General features: G+C 38.4%; 1 protein-coding gene across 6 annotated transcripts; it reads right to left on the reverse strand.

The window, feature by feature from the left end:
* Nucleotides 1-1,559: 1,559 nt before the first annotated feature.
* On the reverse strand, nucleotides 1,560-25,154 carry LOC122656849. 6 transcript variants are annotated; one of them, XM_043851524.1, is made up of 11 exons: nucleotides 24,127-25,154; nucleotides 23,439-23,551; nucleotides 23,229-23,348; nucleotides 11,900-11,987; nucleotides 11,357-11,448; nucleotides 11,143-11,247; nucleotides 10,146-10,255; nucleotides 2,639-2,726; nucleotides 2,313-2,348; nucleotides 2,130-2,216; nucleotides 1,560-1,586 (listed from the first exon to the last, which is right to left on the reverse strand). In XM_043851524.1, exons 1-10 carry the CDS (start codon nucleotides 25,070-25,072, stop codon nucleotides 2,133-2,135), a joined length of 1,782 nt encoding a protein of 593 aa, XP_043707459.1. In that variant the 5' UTR covers nucleotides 25,073-25,154; the 3' UTR covers nucleotides 1,560-1,586; nucleotides 2,130-2,132. The 6 variants fall into 6 exon arrangements, 5 of the variants coding, with proteins under 5 accessions (XP_043707459.1, XP_043707457.1, XP_043707458.1 ...); XM_043851522.1 differs by lacking the exon at nucleotides 1,560-1,586 and adding an exon at nucleotides 1,665-1,794; XM_043851523.1 differs by lacking the exon at nucleotides 1,560-1,586 and adding an exon at nucleotides 1,681-1,797.
* Between the last annotated feature and the right edge of the window lie 889 nt (nucleotides 25,155-26,043).

Consider the following 26,043-nt stretch of genomic DNA (forward strand, 5'->3'; position numbering starts at 1 on the left):
CTGAGAATGGAGAAAATTTTCTTATGGAAACAGGTTTCAATCCATGTTTAACCTGAAAATGATTTAGGAATTGAGATGCCAATGGTGCAGGAATAATTTGGGTTGGTATTAACACCAACTCAGATTGACAATTTCCAAATCTTAAAAAGTTGGCCTTAGTTTATAAATCTCAGAATGTCTGATGCTGAATATTTCTGTAGCCACCCTCTACCCAATACATTCCTTGACGATTTTCACAAAAACCAAGGTTTTAAAACTCGGAATTGGTTAGAGAGGATTCCGAATCGGCCTGAATCGATTCAGGAATCAGTAATCTAAGCTATTGGTGAAATCGGTTTAGGAATCGAGAATTGGTCCAATTCAAAATGGTTTATAAAGAAAATGACTACGAATCGGCCAATCTGATTCCGATTCAAGAAACAACTATTAGGATCGATTTCAGTTGATTCTGATCCAAATCGGCCGATTCACCGATCCGATTCCCAATCTTAAAACCATGACCGAAACAGACTGATTGAGGGAAATTTCTAATATCAACTACTACAATTAAAAAATCTAATAATCTCATCAAAGAATATAATTTTCCACCAAATTCCTGATCAAGGTGTACTTTTTGGGGGCAAAAAGAACGCTAACCGATGCTGAGCCTCAGCGTGTGCATGCACCAAGGCACGGCTGTCAACAAAATGACCGATTCACCCCTGGTCCTTTCCACCTTTCCAGGGGGTGCACCTGTCATTTTGCACGTGGCTGTGCCTAGGCTTAGGTACACACCGAGGCATAGCACCAGTTACCATTCTCTCTCTTTTTTTTTTAAACTTAATCTGTGTTTGATATACATTCTCCAATAGATTCTGAGTCAAGAATACATTTTGAAACCCAAATCTTTTTTTATTTTCTCATTGTAGAATGTGTTTTAAACCCAAAATCTATTCCAAGAATGCATATCAAAGATAACTTTAAATTTGCTACCCTCCGCTACTAAATTTGGATCAAGGTTTATATTACTGTATCCAACTTGAAGAGATAAAGTAAAGAATATATGATTTCAATACAAGAGACTAGTGTATAGATTACCTGTCCCAAATATTATTTAGAAAAAAAACAATAAAAAAAAAAAGGTAAATGCTCCTCACATTTAATGCTTTTATTTAAAGAAGAAAACAAAATTCAAATCAAACATCACAGGCAAAGCAGCAGTTACTTTGACTTGTGGGCCGGCCACCATATTGTTTGGTGGTGAGTTGGTTTCATCTCTGCAAAGTCTAATAACATACAGGTACAGCCCCATTGACATCGGCATCATACCAAAAAAAAAAAAAAAAAAGGCAAAACATTGGAATCTTTTTATTTTTTTTGGTGAAGAAAACATTGGGATCACAGCAGGCTACAATGAGAGGAGTAGAAAAAATGACCATAAACCTGGACTTCGCTTTGGATTTGGTTTAAATACTCACAGAGTTGTTAAGACAAAGCACGAGTGCACGACCCCAATCACAATGCTAGTGAGGTGCTGAGACTCCGAGCTCCAATCCAAGCTCCGTCTTCGTGATTTCAATGGACTAATGGCTTTCAGCTCCAGGAAGCTATTATCCAGGTCCATCCCACTAACATTAATATTGAATTGTAAAGAATAGGATCACAGTCCCAAATCCCAATCAAGAAATGGTGAAAGTATGAGGTTAGGCAAGAGTGGAACTTCCCATCTCAATCAATGTGCATAATACTGCCGAAGGCCAAAATGTTCTATTCATCAATCAGTTCAAAACCATGTTGATTTAATTCCAAAATAACCTGCTGAGAAAAAAAAAAACAAGATGTAATCCCATGGAAATCAACAAAGACCATAAATGAGAAATGCAGCCAGGGTAGTAACACAATACCACACGAAAATCTGACAACTCCCCCCCAACCCCCAAAAATAAAAAAATATAAAAAATAAAAGAGAAAGAAAAAGGAAAAACCCACAAAAACAGAGCGGTTGAATGGGCTGATATACAAGGATCAAGGACATCGACATCAATGTCCCCTTCCACCACCCAATCCAACATCATGCATTCGCATAAATGCACATTAGAATTATACCAGAGCTATCAAGTATCCCCCCAATAAAAATATATCTTCATTACCTTCTAAACCTTCACAAACCGAGCAACTTTTGCAAGCACTGTTCTTAGACATCGGATTCCAGCTCCTGTCTTGGAGCTCACCATCATCTTCCGTCATGATTGAAGTCAAAGAAATTAGAAACATTAGTTACATTTATATACCGTGATCATTGAATCTCAAAAATTTAAGTTTATATTTCATACCACTGGTTGAATAATGGACTTATTTGCCTTAAGGTTCTGCAAAATAAGATTGTGTTATCAATTATTCGATTTTGCAAAGCAGAAAGCAAATCTCAAGAGGTACAAGTCAATTTTCTCCTCATAAAGAAAACAGATTCAATAACATTCACTGCAGTTGTAGCCCAATCACATACAGACTAAAATCCCCTTAAGCACCATAACTACATACCGGCATGTACTCTACACATTTCTGAAAACCAATGATTGGACAACATATAGAACTAATACGCTGAATCATAATACTTGAAATGAAAAGATGTCATTGACTCGTGTCCTTCGAAAGATACCTCTTCAATTTCCATGGCACGGCGTGCAACATCAAGTGGAAATACCACATCAGTCTTGGTTAATACAATTTGATACTTCGTTTGAGATCTGGGAAATTCACATTAAATGCCATTAGATGTGTGCAAATGGATTACTCATACAACTTGAAAGATGTGTATAATTTTACTGTTTTAAACAGTTTGCAGGTACAGATAAGTTGTATTCATGGTTCTAAAAGACAGTTCTGGTATAAACTTTGTATTGGAAACTTATGGAAGTTCTTTAAGAATCATATCACCAGTTTCACACAGATACAGACATCTTTTGAAGCATCCAGCAGAAAAGAAACATGTGTAATTTAATAACAAGGGTCTCATGAATCTAAATACTTCGCACTAATGTACACTTCAATAACCAGGAAAGAAGAGTGGTCTGAATTAATTTGATAATAAACACAGACACACAGTTAACAACTAAAACTGCCAAATAGCTAGGGCCCCTGTTTAATAACCACATAAATTGATTTTTGGGTCATAGATCTAGGATCCACAGCTGAGGTTATGGATCCTCATCCATATCCACTATTTTGAATGACTTTTACTAGAGAAATTAAGGAAAGATGACCTGTTTACAAAAGACGATACACCTCATTATAAAGACACTTCAATCAGGATCCTTATCCATCTGGGTCCATGACCTTGGATAACTGGGTGTAGTCCCCACTTACAGAAAGAGAAGTGAAACTGGTTACTGATTAGACCATGAAAGAAAAACATTTCATTATGTGACAATAGTACTCCTAATATGGAACCTGAAACAGTTGTCCTAAAAATGGAGTAAAGACTGTCACCAGGATGAGTGGGAACAAGACTTCCTATGTTCGCCATGGTCTGGCTCAGCTATTTCCTGGCATTATCCCCTCAAATCCTAGCTTGTCTCATGCATAAATTTGCAAAGCTGACCCCATCCAATCAATTCTTCTAAAACCTATCTATATCCAAAAGCTTCAAGGTCTTCAGAGCTATATCCATCTCACATTTTGAGGACATTTTCCACTCGCCAATCTTCACCAAGGAGGAGCTTATTGTCAATCTGCTGATTCGGGTTTCTAGGTCCTAGGTGCCAAGGTGGGATTCTAGGTCCAAATCAACCAGCTGCCAAGATGTTTAGAAGGAAGAGGAGGAACGAGGTATGTACCTACAACTCATGCTGCAACCACCACCTCTACCACTTCGCCTACCAACGACCACATCAAAGAGGAAGAAGACCAAATGTCCTTTATTAAATTATAAGTTTAAAGAAGGTTTTTTTAATGGGAAGTAGTTTTCTTTCTGGGAGTGTGGCCTACACCAGCATTCCCATGTGTCTATCTCTCTCCTCCTCAAAACAAGGGGGCAGAGGTGTCTTTTCATAAAGGGAGGAGAGATATAGACTCATGGGGGGGCTGGTGTAGGCCACACTCCCGGACAAAGTTCTTTTTGCCTTTTTTAACTTTGCATATTTCCCTTCACATTTACAAGCAAACGAAATTTTTATTTTTACATATAAGCCCCTCCTCAACATTACATCTTAAAGGAAAGAAATGTCAAATTTTACATCTAAAACCCCCTTGGTATATGCAGGCCTTAGGTGCCAAGGCGCATAGTATTGAAAGAAAATTTTGTAAATTATTTTTAATTATGAAAAAAATATGAAGGTTAGAAGAAAAATAATAAGTGACTACATAGTTGTTTTATTGGTCTTAGTTTGATGTTTCTCAATTAATAATAGTTTCTTTTTTCTTTATACAACAGTAAGGAGGTGAGATAATGTCTCATAGCACTCAAACAATGTGTAGAATAGGCAATATTACATTGAGGGTTCGACATTTACTGCCAACCAAGGGTGCAAATCCAAAACACCAAATTGGGTGTGTTTTTTTTACAATTTGAAGATTTAAATATGTTTATTAAGACTAAAACAAGCTTCCCTTACAGTTTCGGAATCAACTATGGCCATTTTGCCCACCGGGAAAAAAATTACAGTCTTGCCAAGATCTCGGTTGTATCGACCTAGTCGAGACACCAAGTCAAGATGAGTTTTTGAACCATGGTTCTCTATTCTCTTTGCTACATGTCATTTTAAGCCATACTCATTTTTGTTCAAAAATTTCCATTTGCAATACTTACCAAAGCATATTAGCAGGGTTATACGGCTCTAACAACCATCTTGCATCCGAAACTTATAATATCTCTTTCCTTCTACAGTTTTTCACCATCCACTATGTTTCTTTGAAAAGTTTACAGAAAAATTATACATATTCCACTACAAAAACAGCCAAGCAACTATAAAATAGGCATATAGATGTCAAATATAAAAATACTCTGAGAAGTTCAAGTAGTTACTAGGTTTCCTCCTTCCCAGAATGAACATCCCCTTTGAGCAAACCCAAATTTTAAGCGTGAGTGATTAGTTAATGAGTAAGAGTTTGGAATTGGTAGATGTTATGAGCAAGGTTCAAGAACTCGGTTCGTACAGGTTTCGCCCAGCCAAAAAACCGAGTTGGGCCGAGATCTCGGCGAGTTGGTGTAAATTTTATTTTTTTTTCTTTTACTTGAAGGCTAGTGTCGGTGGGTTTTAGACCTAGTTTGAGCCTGAAACTTGGTACTCAACTTATTTTAGACCATTTAAACACAATGACACTATCAGATTTTGCAAAAACAATGTCCAAATAGGAGTTTCACTTCGGACCCTAGGTTGGTAGGCGACGACGTACTAATAGGCCCTATTCTACACATAATTTAGTAATTGAAAGCAATCAAATCATACAATTAATATTAAACAACTTAAATAAACATTATAAATGTAAAAGTGTACAATACATCAATCTTAACAAATGACATATTGCTCTATCATAAACCATTGTCGAAAATCCTCAAAAATTAGGTCAAATGCACACTTCTCTGTCGAATCGACCGAGATCTTGACCGAATTGGGGTAATATTTCAGTTCGCCTTAAGTCTTGTCTCGCTTTTTTCAAAAAGAGAGAGATATTACCAAGATCTCGGCGAGTTCTTGGACTATGGTTTTGAGGAGACGAAGGATAAATATCACTTGTATCCAAGAGACACATTGGAAGGGTAACAGAGCTAAGGTGTTGGATGACTTCAAACTTTGGTATTCGGGGGATCATAGTAATACAAGCGGAGTAGGCATAATCGTGGACAAAGATCTAAAGAATAATGTAGTAGAGGTCAAAAGACTAGGAGACAAGATTATTTCCATCAAATTGGTATTGGAAAAAGAGATTGTCAATATTGTTAGCACTTATGCACCCCAAGTAGGTTTGGATGAAAGCTATAAGGATCATTTTTTGGAACACATGGATGATTTGATGCAGGGTTTTGGTCAGGATGAATCGATTATTAATGGAGGTGACATGAATGGACATGTTAGGAGGGATAGTAGAGGATATGAAGGTATACATGGTGGTTTACAGGATTGGGGAGAAGAATGAGGAGGGGACCTCAATTCTAGACTTTGCAGTAGCTTATGATCTTTCCATTGTGAATACTTTCTTTGGAAAAAGAGAGCACTTAGTTACCTATAAAAGTAGGGAACATACCAGCCAAATAGACTTCCTCCTAACAAGAAAGGCAGACAGAAGGGTGTGTAAGGACTGTAAGGTTATCCCTGGAGAGAGACTAACCACCCAACATAGATTGGTGGTCCTGGATTTGCGCCTCAGTGCATAAAAGCGTCGGAAGAGGGAACCGATGTAACCTAAGATAAGGTGGTGGCGACTAAAAGGGGAGTCCCTGAGGACTTTCTCTGATAATGTGGTCAAACAAGGAAAGTGGGACTTTGAGGGAGACATAAATGCGATGTGGAACGAGATGATGACTTGTATTAAAAGGGTTGCCAAAGATGTGTAAGGGGAAGCAACAGGTAACTGTCAGGCCCCTAGGGAGACTTGGTGGTGGAACGATGAGGTCCAAGTAGCCATTAAGACCAAGAAAGATTGTTTTAAGACTTGGCAAAGGACTAAAGAAACAAAGGATAAAAAGAGGTATATTGACGCCAGAATCGAAGCTAAGATTGTAGATATGGCTAGGGCGAAGAAATATTAGGATCTCCATATCAATCTAAAAACTAAAGAAGGGGGAAAAGTTATATATAAGATAGCTGAGATGAGAGAAAGGAAGGGTAGAGATTTCGATCAGGTGAGGTGTATCAAGGGTGATGATGGAAGAGTGTTGATAAGGGATGAAGACATCGTGAATAGATGGGATGAGTATATCTGTGACCTACTAAATGGTGATAGGTCGAGTAGAAATGACATAGACGATAACATTATTCAACAAGACACCTCACTCCATAGATATGTACGAAAGGTTAATGAGGCGGAAGTTAAAGAAGCCTTAAGAAAGATGAAACTAGGCAAGACACCAGGACCAGATGAGATTCCAGTAGAAGTGTGGAAAGCCCTAGGAGATTTTGGGGTTTATTAGTCAACCAATCTATTAACAAGACACAAAGAAGATGCTAGATGAATGGAGGAAAAGCATTGTAGTCACGATCTACAAAAATAAAGGTGATATCCAAAGCTACAATAATTATAGAAGCATAAAGCTAATGAGACATACTACGAAACTTTGGGAGAAGGTTATTGAAGCCCGTTTGGAAAGAGAGACTCATATCTCGGGGAACCAATTGGGCTTTATGTCAGGTAGATCCACGACAAAAGCTATCTACCTACTAAGGAGGCCCATGGAAAGATATAGAGATAGCAAGAAGGATCTCCATATGGTCTTTATTGACCAGGAAAAAGTCTATGAATGTGTCCCTAGAGATTTAATCTGGCATGTCCTAGTGCAGAGAAGGGTATTGAGTAAATATGTGGATGTAATTAAAGATATGTATGAGGGAGTGATGACTAGCATGAGATCTATGGGAGGTCAGGGCAAGGAAGTCCCAATTACGATAGGGCCACATCAAGGATCAGCTCTAAGCTCTTATCTTTTTGCACTTATCATGGACGACCTAACCAAGAGCATCTAAGATGAGGTCCCGTGGTGTATGCTCTTCGCCGATGATATCGTTTTGGTGGATGACACAAAAGCAGGAATCAATGCTAAGCTAGAGTCATGGAGATCAACCTTGGAAACAAAAGGTTTTAAGATTAGTAGAACGAAAACGAAATATATGACGTGTAATTTTAGTCACACCATGATGGATACCGACATGGTGCGAATTGGGGAAAGAAAGAAACCGCAAAGTTACTATTTTAGATATCTGGAGTCAATCATAAATAAAGATGGTGACATGGTGATGTAGGTAAGTCACGTAAAGGGCCTATTTTATTGGAAATAAACCTTTCGTGGGGTTATGTATACATTGGGCCTTTGATTCTATGTGTTTTCTTTGTAACGGGCCACTTTAATGGGCTTATTTTATTGGAAATAAACCTTTGGTGGGGTTATGTATACATTGGGCCTTTGATTCTATGTGTTTTCTTTGTAATGGGCCACTTTAAAGAAGGCATACGGGATTAGGCTTAGTCGTAGCTTATTTTCATTCCTAGGTTGATTAATGTAGCGGGTCTATTTTCCTAGGTAGTATTAATTAGTCTTTTCAGTCTTCTCAGTATTAGTCTAGAGTCTAGTGTTAGTCTTTTCATATTCCTAGATTCATGTATTATGTCTTTAATGTTTTATTGGTTTTAGTTTCTAGGTGTCGGGAGTCCAAAAGTCAATTAAATGTGATTGCATGTAACCAAGAGGCATTCAGCTTCCATCTTATGGCTATATAATACAAACCATGGGCTCTCAAAGGCAACCTAGAATTTAAAAAAAAAAAAAACAAAGAAATCCTCTTTTGAGAACTTTTGCTTGTGAGACTCAAGTGGAATCAAGGTGGGGACTCCTTCGATCATTGACCTCGGTGGGACTCCGACGGTTGGGCAACTACTGGGACTCTAGGCTGCCAAAGCTATCTTTTATTTTCTATTTATCTTTCTTTCTCTTAATTTCAAATTCATCTATCACCATCATCTCCATCATCTTCAACCTTCCATCAAACCACCTTAAACTCAAACCGTGGCTTGGTGACTCTTCATCTTCCCTACCTTGCAACCCTTCTATCCCCCTTCCTACACAACCTGATCTTAATCTGGTTGTCCTCCAGAAGCGATCCTGCAAGAATCCCATTTTGATTCTCTATCACATAGAGGATGATGTTTCACAGAGAATTAAAGCGGGATGGATGAAGTAGAGAGGTGCGTCCGGAGTGTTGTGACCGACATATTCCTTTAAAGCTTAAAGGAAAGTTCTATAGGGCTGTTGTACGACCGGCTATGATGTATGGGACAGAATGCTGGGTAGTTAAGAAGTGTCATATTGAGAAGATGTGTGTAGCAAAGATGAGGATGTTAAGATGGATGTGCGATTGAAGGAGCTAAAAGAGCTAGGGGCAGGCCTAAAATGACCATACGAGAAGTTGTGAGGAAGGAAATGCATGAGTCTAGGTCTTGTACCAAGTATGACCTCGGATAGAACGATAGAGCCTACTGGAGGGCAACTGGGCAAGGATCCATATAGCAGACCCCATTTAGCTGAGATTCTCCTGACTTTCTAGGTTGTGCCTCTTTCCTCTTACTCTCATCTTTCATCTTTTTTCCTTTTTTTCTTATATTTTCCAGTTTTTCATTTGTCGTTTTCCAGTTTTTTATTTGTCATCTCTTTTCCCATCCCTCTTTTCCCCATCTCTCCATTCCCCCCCTTTTTTGTGTACACTCAGTTTTCTCTACTTTGTTTTGTTGGATCCATGTAGTCGACCCCATTAAGTTGGGATAAGGCTGAGTTTGTTGTTGTTGTTGGTGGTGGTGGTTAGTTAACACATTAACCCCCTACATTCCAATATGTACTTCCATTAATTACTCTTCATATTAGGTAATAAAGGTAAGCGGGCGAGCCTTGGCACAATGGTTAAGTTGTGCTATTGCAACCATTGGGTTGCAGATTTGAAACATGGAAACAGCCTCTCCACGAAGCGGGTAAGGCTGTGTACAATTTAACCCCCCCCCAAGGCCTTGCAGTATTGGGAGCCTCATGCACTGAGGTGTTCTTTTTTTCATTAGGTAATAAAGATAATGTGATAGAACGCAACAGTTAATTTGGTAAACTTCTTAACAACAATTTTGAACAGTCAAAAATGGGAAGGACATTATTTGTTGGACGAAAGGAGTATATGGTATTTATATACTATTTTAAAATATTTGGAAAAGGTTTAAAAAAAAAAAAGTTGGGTAGGTTTTTACATGTCTTGGTCAAAAACTCTCTATATGGACCAAAATGATGAACATTTTACATGTTCGGAGTAACAATTAAGATTTGGGCCAACATGGTGGAAACCTTAGGAAATATGCCAAAAAAAACCCAACAGAAATATTGTAATTAATTATATTCTGCTAGGATTTAGTCCAAAAGTAACAGTACAGCAGGCAGTCTGAGGATCAGAAAGTAGCTGTAAGAGTGTGACTATGAATACCTTTCCATCAGGTTGATAAGCTCATGATCCCTCGGCTTCATTCCCCATTTGGTGTCTATAAGAAGGCATACTCGCTTAAGACCAACCCGTGTAGAAACATACTCCTTCACCTACAAAATTGAGAAATTCCCAAAATCAACAATCTAAGAATTAGCTTGTTACAGCCATCAAAAAAGAATATGGTTTGCCGGTCATGGGGAGGGGGGGAAACAGATGCACAACTCCATGTCAATGCAAGAAATAAAGCAGCAGGATCGAAGCTACTCAATCAAGTCAAACTCAGAAAATCTTATCTCAAACACTTGGGATTGGCTATGTGAATCTTGTTTCTCCATTCTACTCTGTAAGGCAAAATGGTCCATCAAATTACAAGTCCTCAGGTCTTCCCTCACTAACTTAACTCAGATCCTTTTCAGCCTTTGCCCTTTTGTCCTTTTAGAGCCTTCAAACTGCATCACATTTATCCTTCCAATTGGTGCAGTCTTGATGACGGTGCGAAGTAGCATGAAACTTCAATTTTCCTCCTTTGTTTGATGTTCACAGGGCTCAGACATGTGAAGGTCCAAACCACCGAAACCAAGAGATTGGTTCTTAAGACGACCAAAATGAAAATTTAAGAACACCCACCCCCAAATGAATGGTTCTAAAGGTCATTTAGCATGATCATCATCCATTTAAAGTACAATTCAAAAATCATTATATTTCCACCAAGTAAAAACAACTCTGATCCAAGTAATGATTATGTTATGTAAAAGACTACTTGTATCATTTTCTTTGTAAGGTTGTGAGACTTCTGGGGAGACCCCTAGCAAAAAGCTATCCAACTTCATAACTTAATGTCTAATGATAAAACTTTCTTCCAGAAAAGTAAGGATGCTTCAGTTGTCAATTGGATGCGCTTAAATTTCAAGGAGACGAAAGCTCATAAGCTCACCATGAATGAATAACAGGCAACATCAACCAGAAAGCAAAAATAAATTTCGTCATGTATACTCACAAGCTCTTCCCAGGCATCCTTAACTTCTTCTTTCGCATAAGCAAAACCATATCCAGGTAAATCCACCAAACAGAGTTTTGTTCCTAGCTCGAAGAAATTGATGGTCTGCAGAAGCATCATCAGTAACAACTACAGAATCTCATGAACAGTGAAATTTCAGTTTGTCACCACCTTTAGTTTTTTTTTTTTGGGGTATGGTCAAATCAACACATACCTGAGTAAGCCCAGGTTTATCTGATGTCCTTACTACACCCCACTGTCTTGTAAGAGCATTTAGTAAAGATGACTTCCCAACATTCGACCTTCCTGGTAAGAGCAAGCTAATTTTTAAACCTTGTCCATCATCCCGTTTCATAATGTAAAACTACATATATGATCTGAAACTAACAATAACAAATTAACAAAATAGCAGTCATTCACGCCCCCCCCCCCCTCCCCCACCCCACCCCCAGATTTCTCCTGAATTTAAGGAAAGCAGCACTAATAACTTTAAAGAAAATCCTAACCAAGATGTACGCTGCTGATTGTGAAATAGGAGAATTAGGTGAATAAGAAAAAGAAAACGACAGGCATTCAACTTTTTAATAAGTAGTTAATTTCAAGATTACCCCTCCCAGACCCTGCAGTAGTGGGAGCCTCATGCACTGGGATGCTTCTTTCAAGATAATGGGAAAACAAACACTCACGAGATGCAGTGAAAAAAACTAGAAGACACCAAATCGATAGCATACCAACAATGAATATGTAAAACATATACCAGCAAATGCTATCTCAGGAAGCTCAGCTGGAAGAAAAGACGAGGAAACCTTTGCAGCAGCAAAATAAGTCAACTTATTCCTAAATACCTGTGAAACACATGTAGAATCAAGATATATATTATTAATAGAACAAGAGAAAAAGAACAGAAGTTAAAGCTCAAAGAAGCTAAAGATGATATAAGGAGAAAGATAAAAGAAAAGCAAATCATGCACTAAGATCATGTGCTTAAGGTGTTATATGGCATCAATTATAACTTTTCATCCATATGAATGTCCGTATCTAGAACACCTAATTAGGAGAGTGATTATCATGTATAGGTGAACAGTCCTAGACAGTCTTCTTAAAGAATGTCTTTAAGAATATGGAACATCAATTAAAACATCTACATCCACAGCATCACCTTAGCTATAATTTGCCCAAGTGAACCTGTAACATGACATGAAAATCCTATGAGATCTTTCTTGTATTTCTTCTCAAGCAACACAACTTTTTCACAACATTGTTTGTCCATAATCCATATAGTCATTGAGATTAAACTGCAATTGTATTTCTAAGATACAATTTTGACAACATTAGTCCATGTGATACTTGTGATTACTAATTACATCCTTCTCGCATCAACATTAGATTGGATTTCAGTAAGCTTGGGGCTTCAGTGCCTGGATTATTGTCTCTCCTTTTTTTCTGTTTTGGTAGAAACCACATTAGGATAGTGAAGAAATAAAATAACACATCCTGTAATACGTAAAACCTCTACATCCCGCCACTGTATTTGGGAACTCATAAGAACTCCACATGAGTCAAAAAAACTTCAAGCAGCTATTGCATTGGAGCAGGTTAAATGCAAACCTACCCCTTTCTTGCCCACATGGGTTGGTTTTGATAAGCCTAACCAAGTTTCAGGATGAGGTCAAATACCAAATTAGGACAATGAGTTTTTAAAGCTTACATATCACTGTTTCATCTATTTTACTACTCTTATAGAAAATTTTCTTTACATTATCTCCCACACCAAGCCTTGCTCTTCACTTACTCTGCCCAGTTCATAGAATGGGATCAGGTTGAAGTTAGGCAAGTAATGTAGGCCACACCCCTACTCATTGCTCGTCTGTGCTGAACCTGACCCATTGCCATTCTGAACCCCAACTATATATAAAAGGAAGCCACCATAACCAACAGTTATGTGACATTCCCTACATATGTTTGATGCAGACAGCCAACCTAGATTTTGGATTTGGAATCAAAGATCAGATCGGCTGCTCCACAGATCCAGATCTGAACTAGTTTCTTGACAAACCAGGATTGAAAAACGCTTGTTGATTTGCAAGTTTCAGTAGCATAGCATGCATTGGGGAAAGAAGAAAGAGAAGAGAGAGAGGCTGTTATGGGACTATGAACAGTACTGTGAACTGTAACTAAAGAAAAGGAAGGGAGGAGAGGGATAGGGGAGAAGAGAGAATAAAGACGAAGACTTCTTGGCTACACAATTCAAATCCAAATTCTGTATTCTATTCTATTAACCATTATCATGGAACGGTGGTTATATATTTATCAGAACAAAAAGAAATCTCCTAAATCTAAAACTCTTAGGTAGCTAGACTAACTAAGCTAACAAAAACTTTAAAATATATAACTAATTAGGCTTTCTTCCTCCCCTTTGAACCTCTACTCGATGGGAACACAAGGCCCATCCAAGTGTTTGATTGCTGTGTCTGAAGTTTCTTGATTTCTGGGGTAACCCTAGTTTCCTGTCCGGAGATAGACCAGTTCTGATCTTTAGTTTTGTCTCTGTAAGTAAGCATCAGACCTGAGTCCTATTGGCTTTGTTAGGTATCTAAGGGTATACTAATTCTGATATTTATTTATTGTTCTGTCAGTCTGTTATTTACTTTTTGGTATTTGCAGTAATCTGTTGGTATTTTAATATAGTGGTCCTACTGTGAGACTAGTGTCTAGTTGGGCTACCTGTGACTGGTCTTACATTACCTTGCTAGTTGAAACTGGTCCCTGAAGAGCCTACAATTTCTTTTTGGCCAGAAGATTATCACTATTCCGGTAAGGCCTAAAATGAATGGTTTAATTTACTCCTTTTGTGGTCCAATATCATTCATCATTCCATGTTTCTGATAGGCAGCTAGATCAACCCAGACACGACTCACGAGTTGATTGAATGCCCTTCTGGACTATCATTCTACTTACCACCCTAGCATTCCCAAGCGAGACCAGTCAGTCATCATTCTTTAATTCCTACAAAAGTCATCATTTCATTAACATATGAAAGCCTAATGGATAATTTATGCTTCAGACGAGATTCTTTCAGGATCATTACAGACCTATTGTCAGGTGATGTCATGCAGACCAAGTCACCAAAACCCCCCAAAATTGCTGTGCAAGCACATCTTGGTGCAAAAATCATTATGCTTTTGGACAATCTGTGCTTAACAAGCTGCTCTTTTGGTAAGAAAAAAGTTAACATCATGTACGTCGTCCTCAACTAGTCATGAATGCAGCATCATCAAGCAAATATCAGGAAATCAGAGACAAACAACGAGAGCTGTTGAAGAGCACTATTCCCTGCAAATATTGCTGCAATGTGCACAAAGAGAAGACCTAGGATTCCCAAATAGCTATGTAGTAGACATTTCGAAGGGGATATCCAAAGTTGTTTCTGTTTCAACTTACATTCTGGCATACAAGATGCACAAGGGGAAGATCATTTTATTTTTACGTGGAACTCCTCTCTAAGAGCAAATTTTTCATCTCTATATCATATTGCCACTAACACAAGATTAGAGGTGAGGTGAATCAAGGTTATGAGGTGATAAAAATTTGTGTGGATAACACATTTTAATCAGAATGTCAACTATTAGAGGAGGATCAGATCATTGTTCTCCTAATGTGTACCCAAAACAAGCTCAAGTTACCATCTCTATATGGATGGCAGTTATAATGAAAAAAAGAGGGATAAGGCTGAGTTTGTTGTTGTTGTAATGAAAAAAGAGGAAATTACACTCTGCTCCCCTGCATATTGCCTAATGACAACCATCTCCCCTAAGATTTAAGATTCTATCAACCGTTCCCATATTGGCTGATGGTGTTAGAAATGCAATGAAAAGGATAATATTACCCTCATCTCTAGATACCTCAGCTTTTGGACATACTGGCTTAGATTCCAATACTCGCAAAACCAAATTCAATATCCTCTCCAGTACTTCCATGGCTTGCCCCCATGTGAGCGGTGCCGCTGCATTACTCAAAGCGGCCCACCCAGATTGGAGCCCGGCAGCAATCTGGTCTGCAATGATGACTACAGCCAGCATTGTAGACAACCGTCTCCAACTCATGACTGATGAAGCCACCGGCAAGCCATCGACGCCTTACAATTTCGGCTCTGGCCATCTCAATCTCGACCGAGCAATGGACCCTGGACTTGTCTACGACGTCACAAGCGACATAGCAAACAATCTAATGCAGAAATAGAATGTAGCAGCAGTAGGATATTTAGAATCTGAAATAACCACACAGAATTTAGGTGATTTAAAAAGAAGAAAAACAAGTTGGCAGAAAGACACCAAACCATGGTCAAGTGGTACTGTAAAATGAATCAATAACCACTGAAAACCTCAGAAAGATCAGATGGTCTGATGTCAATAATTTCCAGATTCAAACAAACTGGCTATAACCAGTGAAAACAGGGTAGCGCCACCTGTGGGGAGAAATTAATAGCTCAGTACGGAGGCTTAGAATAGCCTCAAATAAGTACCGAGTGACCTTAGCAAAGGGAGAAACAGAACCATAAAAAACTCAAGACATTTGCTGGCTCAATGCACAGAAGAGGTAGATCCAAGCTGCTCAGGAAAAAAAAAAAGGATTTACAGCCAGCAGAATATGTGATTGTAAATCACTTTGTAGCGGAAGCTTGGATTAGCTGCATATCAAGACTGAAGGGAGCAGTCAGAGGGGGCATCCATGCCCTAAAAAATGAAGATGATCCGTTCGTCAGTTCAAGAGTTATTCCAGAGAAGAAATCTTTCCCACCTGATCTGTTTTTTCATTCCTCTTTTTTTTTTTTTTTTTTTTTTTCTTTTTGGGATGTTCTTGGAAGATAATCCACCACCACAAAGAAACTTCAAAGGACGTTTCTCTTCAATCATACAATGGAAGAACACCAGCAGCAGTCTCCATTGACGGCAAGAAGAACTGGAGCTCAAGTGATTTGCGCATCTGGCTCTCACACTGAACATCCTTTTCACATCACCAACCTCTGCAACTTCTCCAAGTCCCCATATGCTGCAGTGTACATAGTTCTGAAAATTTTCATCGCCTGCGATGGAAGTTGTCTCTGCCGAACCCATCTGGCTTTCTCAACAAGGGAGGGAGGAGTAGGGGAAGGGTTTGCAGTCAGAGGGGTGGGGGCGGGTGGGGTTGCAGGAGGAAGAAGAAGAAGATAGAAGAAGAAAGAAGAAAGAGTACTTCCTTATCTCACTTAGTTCTCTTATTATTAGGGAGGGCAATCGTGGAATATCACACTATATAAGAGCAGTCTGGGGTTTAAATGAGTATTTTAGGCTTAGGTTATCACTTAACAGTGTTCTTCTCACGGACTGGGTATGGTTGATAGAATCTTTAAATCTTAGGGGAGACGTTCGTTAATAGTCAATACGAAGGGGAGGGAACTGTAATTTCCTCATGAAAAAGAGGACTCGAGGGATAAATCCACAGTCAAATCATTTTCTACTTTCTTAATGGGGCTGCATAAGGCAATTGTACTCCCATGGAGATCTATTAGGAACCAAGCCTTCGCATCCAAGTTATACTTCTTCACCTGGTTGGTCTACCTTCATATGAAACTGCAGCCCAACCACCTGAATTGAAGGAAAGGTTCATGACAAACATTTGCATTATCTACAAAAAATGACTGCAATTTGGTTTCATAGTTCTGTTCCACTTCTGGTTCTCCCTAAAGGTGGGTGCCACTTTTTGAAGTTATTTGTTCAATGTTGAGCACCCCAAGGAGATACTGCAGTTCATACACATGAGCAACAAGAGTTAAGAGCTTAGGCCAATGAGGGATTATTCCTTAGTATTTGCGTCTGTCAGCCTTGTGTTAGACTATAGACTTCGTTTGGTTGCAAGGGGAAATAAAGGGAAGGGAAGGGAAATTTCAAACTTAAAAAGAAAGTTTTGTAATCATTACACCATGTGACTACATTACTAACTCCAAATCATTCCATATTTGGTTATTAAATTTCACTTTACTTTGCATCCAATTCCCTTCGGTTTAAAAAGTAAAATAAAAAGTACATGTAAAATGTATCATCACTAAATATGGAAAGGAATTTAAGTAATTTATACAATCACATGGGGGTGGGATGAGGAGGTCCAAGCAGCCATCAAGACCAAAGAGAGGTTTAAGACATTGCAATAGACTAAAGAAGTAGAAGATAAACAGAGGTAATAATGAGGCCAGAACGAGGGTAAGAAGATGGTGGCCTGGTGGGGATGGCTAGGGCGAGGAAATATGAGGAGCTCTATATTAATCTAAACACAAAGGAAGGGGAAAAAAGCTATTTATAAAATAGCTAAAATGAGAGAAAGGAAGAATAGAGATTTTGAACAGGTGAGATGTATAAAAGGGGAGGATGGAAAGGGATGAGGACATCGTGGGGAGATGGGATGAGTACATTTGAAAACTTCTAAATGGAGATAGTTCGAGTATGACCGAATTGGTTAACTGCATTATTCATTAAGACCCCACACATCATAGTTACGTAAGAAAGGTTGGCGTGGCGAAGTTAAAGAAGCCTTAAGAAAGATGAAAGTAGGCAAGACACCAGACCCGGATAAGATCCCAATAGAAGTGTGGAAGGCCTAGGAGTATGTGGGGTATATTGGTTAACTAAGTTATTTAACAAGATTATGATCACAAGGAAAATGCCAAATGATTGGAGAAAAGCATTGTAGTTCTAATCTATAAAAATAAAGGTGATGTCCAGAGCTGCAATAAGTCAATAACTATAGAAGCATAAAACTAATGAGTCATACTATGAAACTTTGGGAGAAGATTATTGAAACCCGTCTGAAAATAGAGACTCATATTTCGAAGAATCAATTTGGTTTTATGTCAGGTAGATCCACGACAGAAGCTATTTGGTTTTATGCCAGGTAGACCACGACAGAAGCTATCTATCTACTGAGGAGGCTCATGGAAAGATGTAGAGCTAGCAAGAAGGATCTCCATATGATCTTTATTAACCTGGAGAAAGCCTATAATAGAGTCCTTAGAGATTTAATCCGGCATGTTCTTGCGAAGAGAGAGGTGTCGAGTAAATATATAGATGTAATTAAAGATATGTATGAGGGTGTCGCGACTAGTGTGAGATCTATGGGAGGCCAAGGCAAGGAATTCCCAATTACGGTTGGGTTACATCAAGGTTCAACCCTAAGCCCTTATCTGTTTGCGTTTATCATAGATGAATTAACCAAGAACATCCAAGATGAAGTACCATGGTGTATGCTCTTCGCCAATGATATTGTTTTGCCGGATGAGATAAAAGCAGGGATTAATGCTAAGTTAGAGTTATGGAGATCAACCTTGGAAACAAGAGGCTTTAGGATTAGTAGATCAAAGACGGAGTATATGATGTGTAACTTTAGTCACACTTTGATGGATAATGACATGGTGGAAATTGAGGGGAGAGAGATAATGCCAAGTGACTATTTCAGATATCTAGAGATGATGATGTTTCACAAAGAATTAAAGTGGCATGGATGAAGTGGAGAGTTGCGACCGGAGTATTGTGTGACCAACACATTCCTTTAAAGCTTAAAGGTAAGTTCTACAAGACTGTTATTCGACCTGCTATGATGTATGGGGCAGAATGTTGGGCAGTTAAGAACATAGTACTAAAACTCGCAAAATTTCGGTTGAGATATCAAATATTTCGAGTATCTCGACCTGTCCGAAACGAAACGCAAGTCCGAAATGAAAAAATGCAATATTTCGAATATTTCGATGAAATTTCGGAAATTTCGGTCATCTCGTTTCGGAAATTTCGGAAATCTTGGTAATTTCGGTCATCTCGTTTCGAAAATTTCGGAAATCTCGGACATTTTTGGCATTTTACACCCACAGAAAAATACCATATTTCGACCGAGATTTAGACGAAATTTCGGTATCTCGGAAATTTCGGTCAGACCGAAACACCGAAACGAAACGAAACGAGATTTAGTACCATGGTTAAGAAGTGTCATATAGCGAAGCTATGTGTTGCTCAGATGAGGATGTTAAAATGGATGTGCGGCAAAACTAGGAAGGATAAAATGAGGAACGAACATATTAGAGACTGATGTGGGAGTTGACCCAATCAACGACAAGCTCTAAGAATGTCGTTTGAGGTGGTTTGGCCATGTGCAACGGAGGCCTGAGGACGCCCCAGTAAGGAGGAGTGATCTGATTCCGATTGAAGGAGCTAAAAGAGCTAGGGGCAAGCCTAAAATGACCATAGGCGAGGTTGTGAAGAATGACATGCATAGTTTGGGTCTTGTGCCAAGTATGACCTCAGATAGAACCTATTAGACGGCAAGGATCCACGTTGTTTGAGATTTTCGTGATTTCCTGGACTATCATTTTTCCTCTAACTTTCATTTTTCATTTTTTCACTTCACTTTTTTTATCTCATTTCTTCATTTTTATTCTCCATTCCTATTACTTTCCTTTCCCTTTGTGAGGACCTCAATTTTCCCTACCTTGTTTTGAAAGGATCCATGCATCCGACCCCATTTAGTTGGGATAAGGCTGTGTTGTATACAATCAAATGGGGTAATGATTACAAAAATATCTTTTTCAGGTTTGAAAATTTTCACTTCCCTTCCCTTTAATTTCCCTCGCAACCAAACGTAGCCATAGCAAAGGAAGAAAAAAAAACGTACCAATTTCTGAGAAACTCTGATTATTGGATATGGTCATCAGAAAACAGAAGGCGGCTTATATTTCTTACAATATTACACCTAAGAAGTTCAAAGAAATCCCATTTTAAGTGTCTAGCAGAAAGGACAAAAATCTTGTTTCATTCGTCTTTTGACATATAATCTTGCTTAACCACAAGTGTCCATATAGCTGACCACATAAACCTTGGATACTGTGATGCAGTTCAGAAGAACAAGAAGGCCAGCAGCTAACTAGGCCATTGGACTGGACCAAGAATGGACCAATATGTATAATTCTAAGTGTCCAATGGGTTATATGGGCCGTGGGCTTAGCAGTATTTTTGGGTTTACTATTGTATTGGATCAATTCTATAAGCCCAAATACTAGAGATTAAGTAGTTAGTTTCTATGTTGCAATGTTCTAGAATAGCTTCTATTTTGAAGAGAGACTTAAGTTGTAAGGGATCCCTCCTACCATACATAGGGGGTGGTTCCTACTTTAGTGATTGCTATGGAGTTATAAATAAGGGAGAAGGGCCTAGATCCTCCAACGATTTTGACAACAACTACGTGGCTCTTTGCTGTTTTCTGTGAGATACAGAAATCCCTGGTGAGATGCTAGTTAGGCTGGTGTGATACTAGTCAAGGCTTGAATTGATCCAGTTCAAAAGAACAAGAAGACCAGCAGCAAACCAGGCCATTGGACTGGACCAGAAATTGATCCATGTATTTAATTTTGAGTGTCCAATGGGTTATATGGGCCATGGGCTTAGTATTTTTAGGTTTTCTGTAATGGGCCAATGCTATAAGCCTAAATATTAAGGATTTAAGGATATACGGGATTAGTGTTAGTTTCTATTTTAGTAAGTTGTTTATTCTTTATTTTAGTAGTGTTTCTAGAAGGCTGGACAGAAGTTCTACATTCTAGACCCTAGTTTCTATTTTGTTAAAGTTCTAGAATAGTTTCTATTTGAAGATGACTTAAGTTGTAAGACATTCTCCCTACCATACATAGGGTTCTCTTATTTGCTTATTTCATTAAAGTCATAAATAAAGAGTAAGAGGTCACTACCCCAACAATTTGAACAATTTGTTAAACTTACGCTTGCTGATTTATGTGAGATTCAGAACTCCTTTGCTGTGAGATGCAGCGAAGCCATTGGTGGGATGCCAAGTTGAACTGGTTACATGTTAGTCAAGTTCTAGGTGGGAAGCCTACTTCGTATCCTTCTTCTTCTATCTGTCTTATATCTTCTATCTTCTTTTCCTTATTCCATTAAACATCAGAGTCAGTTTTCAGTCTTGCACATATACTGTTTCTTCTTTGATTTGATCTCTAGCATACTATTCTGTCCACTAACTGTTATTTGAGTTTCTTCTTAAGTTTGGACAGATCCTTAAGCTGTAGTAGGCAATCCCATCAATCCTACTAATGGATGGTTACACAGCCGTCTACAAGACCTGCGGCAACACCCTATTGGCTTGTTTTCTAGTTCTGTCTTCTAGTTTTTACTTTACACTCAATTACTATTTTATCTCACCAGTTACTAATTCCATTCCCCACTTTCTATATTGATTTCCTTTATTATTTTACTCATTAGTTGCTATCCTCTTATGGTTACTAATTCGGAACTCCAGTTCCAGCAAGTTACTATTTTAGTAATTTTCTAATATGCTCAAATCTGATCGTTGGATTTGGTTCAAACTTTAAGGGTTTATTCTCCTTCCCTGTTAACCCACTCAACCAAAATTCTGGCCACATCAGACATCTTTTCTCTGGTTAATTAAATCTCAGCTGCTGGTGTTGGTTCCTACTTCCTAAGATTCTGGATTTACATGAGGTTTTCTAACCTTAATCGTTAGGTGATGAGAAACCCCATTATGAGTGAGAGGCTCTAGTCATATCTTCGTTTATCCCTAACCTCTTCTTTTTTCTAAATCAATCCCTAACTGAGTTGATATATCAATGTTTGATGGTTGTTTGGAGTTTATATTGCTGCACTTAAATCATTTCAGTTTTCTGAGCATATTCACTGCTGTTGCGTGATTGTTTGGGAGTTATAGACACTGTTTAGATGGGGATATTCAAACCTGGTTGCAGGCTAACCTCTTGGAGGTCTAACAGTCCGACACCCATTTTATTTATATTGTGTTGAACCCTTGATCAGTGATATCCAGCCATTAACTTGGGCTGATAATCAGTTACTTGTTCTCTACATTGAAAGGGAAGATCGACCAGGGTTGTGTGTTGTTCTGCTCAACAGATAAGGAGTTTTGCTCAAGTTACTAATTATGAAATTCTCCTTACTGCTGATTTTGACCCTTTACGATCCTGCCTGTGGGGAGGATTCTGAACCATACTGTTAAGCTGCGCCAGGATCCATTATAATGCTACCCCTTCACTAAATGTACTAATATGCTAACCTCATCATCCAAACAATAAAATGGTACAAATCAAGCCACCAATTACGTACTAATAAAAATATTGATTCCCAATTCCATGATAGTTAATTCAAGAACGCAGAATTGAGAATAATTTCATTTCAAGAATTAATACAACAATATTTTAGTCCAACTTGTACATCAGAAATCTGAACTGAACCTTTCAATTATATTGATTTTTCATTGGATGTAGAGAACCTTGCAGGAAAACTCTCATAAAGCACAAAAAACTCAAAGTGGCAATTTCATCAGTGATTATCAGTGACAACAAGAATAGCATGTGGAAAACAGTTAACAGGTAGTCCAAAAGAAAAAATAACAGCTTCCCCCCAGGCCCTCTATTTGAGTACGCATTATCACAATTATACAAGTACACAGTCGGGCACAATTGCAAGACGTCCTTTTAATTTCGTGTTTACCTTTTTCTTTTTTGAGATTTTGAATGCCTAGTTTCTACTCATGCTTATTCTCCTGTTAACTTGGACAATCATACCCAGGTTTGGAAGCAATCAGATCCCTATTATTTAAGTAAGCACTGGCATCAGGGAAAGTTACAAGATACTGCTTCTTGACTGGGTGTGTTTTTTTTTCAGGTAAAAGGGAAGGAAGATGAGAACCAAGAGGCTTGAACCCAAGAGCTCCTGGTAGGGTGGGCTTTTATGCTCCACACTTCTACGAACTGAACTAGGCAGTTGTTATCAAAATGAGATCTGCACCGGTGCTTAGTATGTAAAGAACAGCAAAAGTCGAAACCTTTCCAAAAATAATATCAATTATCCCTCAATGAAATATGAAATAAGATGCAATAGCATCTGAAAGAATGAGAGAACAAGAATAGCTCACATGATTTGCCAAGATAAAGAGCAGGAAAGAACTTTTACTCCCTTCTATAAATTAACAGAAATCAATGAAGAAAAATAAATTAGGAATTCTGCATCATAAACATAAAAACATACAGATTCTTCAATCCTTTCCCTTTCTGAACTTGTTGAGAAAGGGACATTGTCTAGAGGGGCAGAGAGCTCGATGTTGTAGCCTGACCTTCGCAATTCAATCAAACGCCTCCGACCCAATAACTGTCAGCAACACTACTTAGTATCATCATAAAAACAAAGCAAAGAGAGATGGAAAGTACAGATCACAAGGCCTTGCTGAGTTAAAATTACATTATCTTCCACAAAGGAAAGGATGGAGGGGCCAGGTTGTATTGCACGAAACTGTGCATTTTTGGAGAGTTCGATCTTTTCCTCTGGATCTGCTTTCTTTTTTACAATACTCTCTGAAAAACAAGGAAAACATGATCTGTAAGAAAAGAAAACAATATTTTATTTTACTCACTATATATATAATACATAGAGAACGAACTACATCCAAGTATGTGAGATCAGCCAACAATTCTACATAGTCACAAAAGGTCACAAAGGAATAACACAAAGAACTGAGACAGCCATAATATCTGGTACGAAAGCATGTATAAGGTTAATAAGTTTAGGTCTTTTTAAAAAAGCCTTAACCTTTTCGATAGTTCTATTAAAAAAATTAAGAAATTTTAGCAAATAGAAGAATAGCAGTTTATTAAGTTGCTAAAGTCTAGGTTCATACCAGTTTCTTCACCTCAAATAGCAACATGTGTCCAGCCAAACACCCCCCCCCAACCACCACCACCACCAACAGGTAAATAAAAAATATTTGCCGAAATATTATAAAAAAAGAAGAGTGTAATGTTCACAACCACCAGCAGGAGTTAAAGCATATGTTAAGAACTCAGCAATAGAAAAGGAATCCAAGATAGGAAACAACTACAATAAAGCAGATACATGACGCATGAGAGACCACAGTTTTGAAAATACTGACCATTGACAGAAATACCATCATCTAGTCTCTTATTTGAGATATCATGTGGATCTATTCTAATTACTCGCTTTTTTTTCTTCGGTGGCCTATCAGTCTCCCCAGATTCATCATTTAAATCTTTTTTGTCACGCATAATCTTCTTGGTAGTTTTATCAAGAGCTTGATACCTGTTCTGCCTCTGGTTCTCATACTTAGTTGAGTCAGGTTTGCCTTTTGCATGCTTTTTATGTGGGCCATTCTCACCTTCATTCAGATTGGAAGATACCCCCCTACCTTCAGCCTTTCCTTTTGTCTTCAACTTACCATCAAACACTCCAGAACTTCTCTTTCTGTTCTCGGTGCTACACGAATAATCTTTCACATCAAGACTGTCACTGTCCTTTGGAAACTGAACAGCTGTACTTTTTCTTCTTCCATCAAAGACCTTATCCTTGTAAGAGTTTCTTCTTGTAGCAGAAGAAACCCCTCCATTGGATGTCTCAAGTTCACGAGATTTTCCTTTTGTATTTCTTTTCCCTTTAGAGAAGTCATTTTTATGCAGATACTGTCCCTCTCTAGACAAAGATTTTCTATTTGGTACCTCATTATTGTGCAAAACTCCTTCTTTGCTAATATCTTGATCTGCATAGATTCTTTTTCTTTTCCGGTCCAAACTTGCTTGCCCAAGTTGCAGTTTTTCAGCAATCCTTCTCTTGTAACCTTCCTGGCCTAAATGATGTCTTCTATCTTTTACACCAGATCCAGAGTTGCTCCTTCCTTCAATCTTCTCCTTGGGCAATACAGCTCCATCAATATTATAGTTCCTGCTTGGTCCCTCTATTTCTGTTTCACTCGGCTTCTTCCTTCTACCCTCTGATTTAAAACCATTTTTAGAAGCTTTTGCTTTTCCAACTGCAAGTTTCACTTTTCTATTGAGCTTGTACCCTGAGCCTGCCACCTCATTCATTCTCTAAAACTGTTCAACAACAACAACATAATCCTAACAACTACTCATCATCCTTCACGCAAAGGTTAAAACTTCTCTGGAAGCTCCTTTTTATGATGTCATCCAATCCCCACCAGGAAGTCTGGAACAAACAATACCAAAGCATAATACAAGAATACCATCAAATTAGACAGGAATGAAGACAAGATTCAAAGGCACGGAAGCTACTTTGATTGAACATTTTTCACTAAAATAGTCTGTTCTTAAAAAACTCAAGATGCAAATCCATGAGTTAACTTCCAGCAAAAACTGGAGAAAATCTCTAATTAGCCTTGAATGTGAGTTAGGGGAAACAGATTCAGAGTACCACTTTCAGCCGTTTCAGGTACATAGTGTATTATAAAGTACAGAAAACCCTCAAGGCAATAAGTTTCAAACTAAAATAACGTGAACTCGCAGCAATGTAATCAAATAGAAAAAATGAAGAGAACTATTAGCCTATTAGGTAAAGAAAATCCATTTAGAAACTTCCAGTTCGTAGCATCAAGAGGACCAAAAGGCAGAAGGCGAAGTTCCAACTCCAATACCTTTGAGTTCTGTTCCAGATTGACACTTTCAGTTGCTGACCTCGCTTCGGTTCTATACTATGCCCTAATGTCTGTCTACGCAGCTAACCGTTACTCATGTAAAGCAATTTGAAAGGCAGAGAAGGCTGGACGGGGAAGAGAGAGATAGGCACAACACGCCCTCGCTTAAACCTCTCACAAGGGTTTTAGTAATCGGTACTGATCTCGGCCGATACTGAACCCTGATCGATCTGGATCGGACAAAATTACCCCTGTTTTCTTTTTTAAAAAAATTAGATTTTTTATATTTTTATCCTTGGTCTGCATCGATACACTGATATGGATCAGGATCGATCAAGAATCGATACCAATCTCCACCAATATTGATACGAATCAGCTAATCCGATACCGATTCCACAAACCATG

The sequence above is a fragment of the Telopea speciosissima genome, chromosome 3 (genome assembly GCF_018873765.1).
Source record: "Telopea speciosissima isolate NSW1024214 ecotype Mountain lineage chromosome 3, Tspe_v1, whole genome shotgun sequence".
NCBI classification, from domain to species: domain Eukaryota; kingdom Viridiplantae; phylum Streptophyta; class Magnoliopsida; order Proteales; family Proteaceae; genus Telopea; species Telopea speciosissima.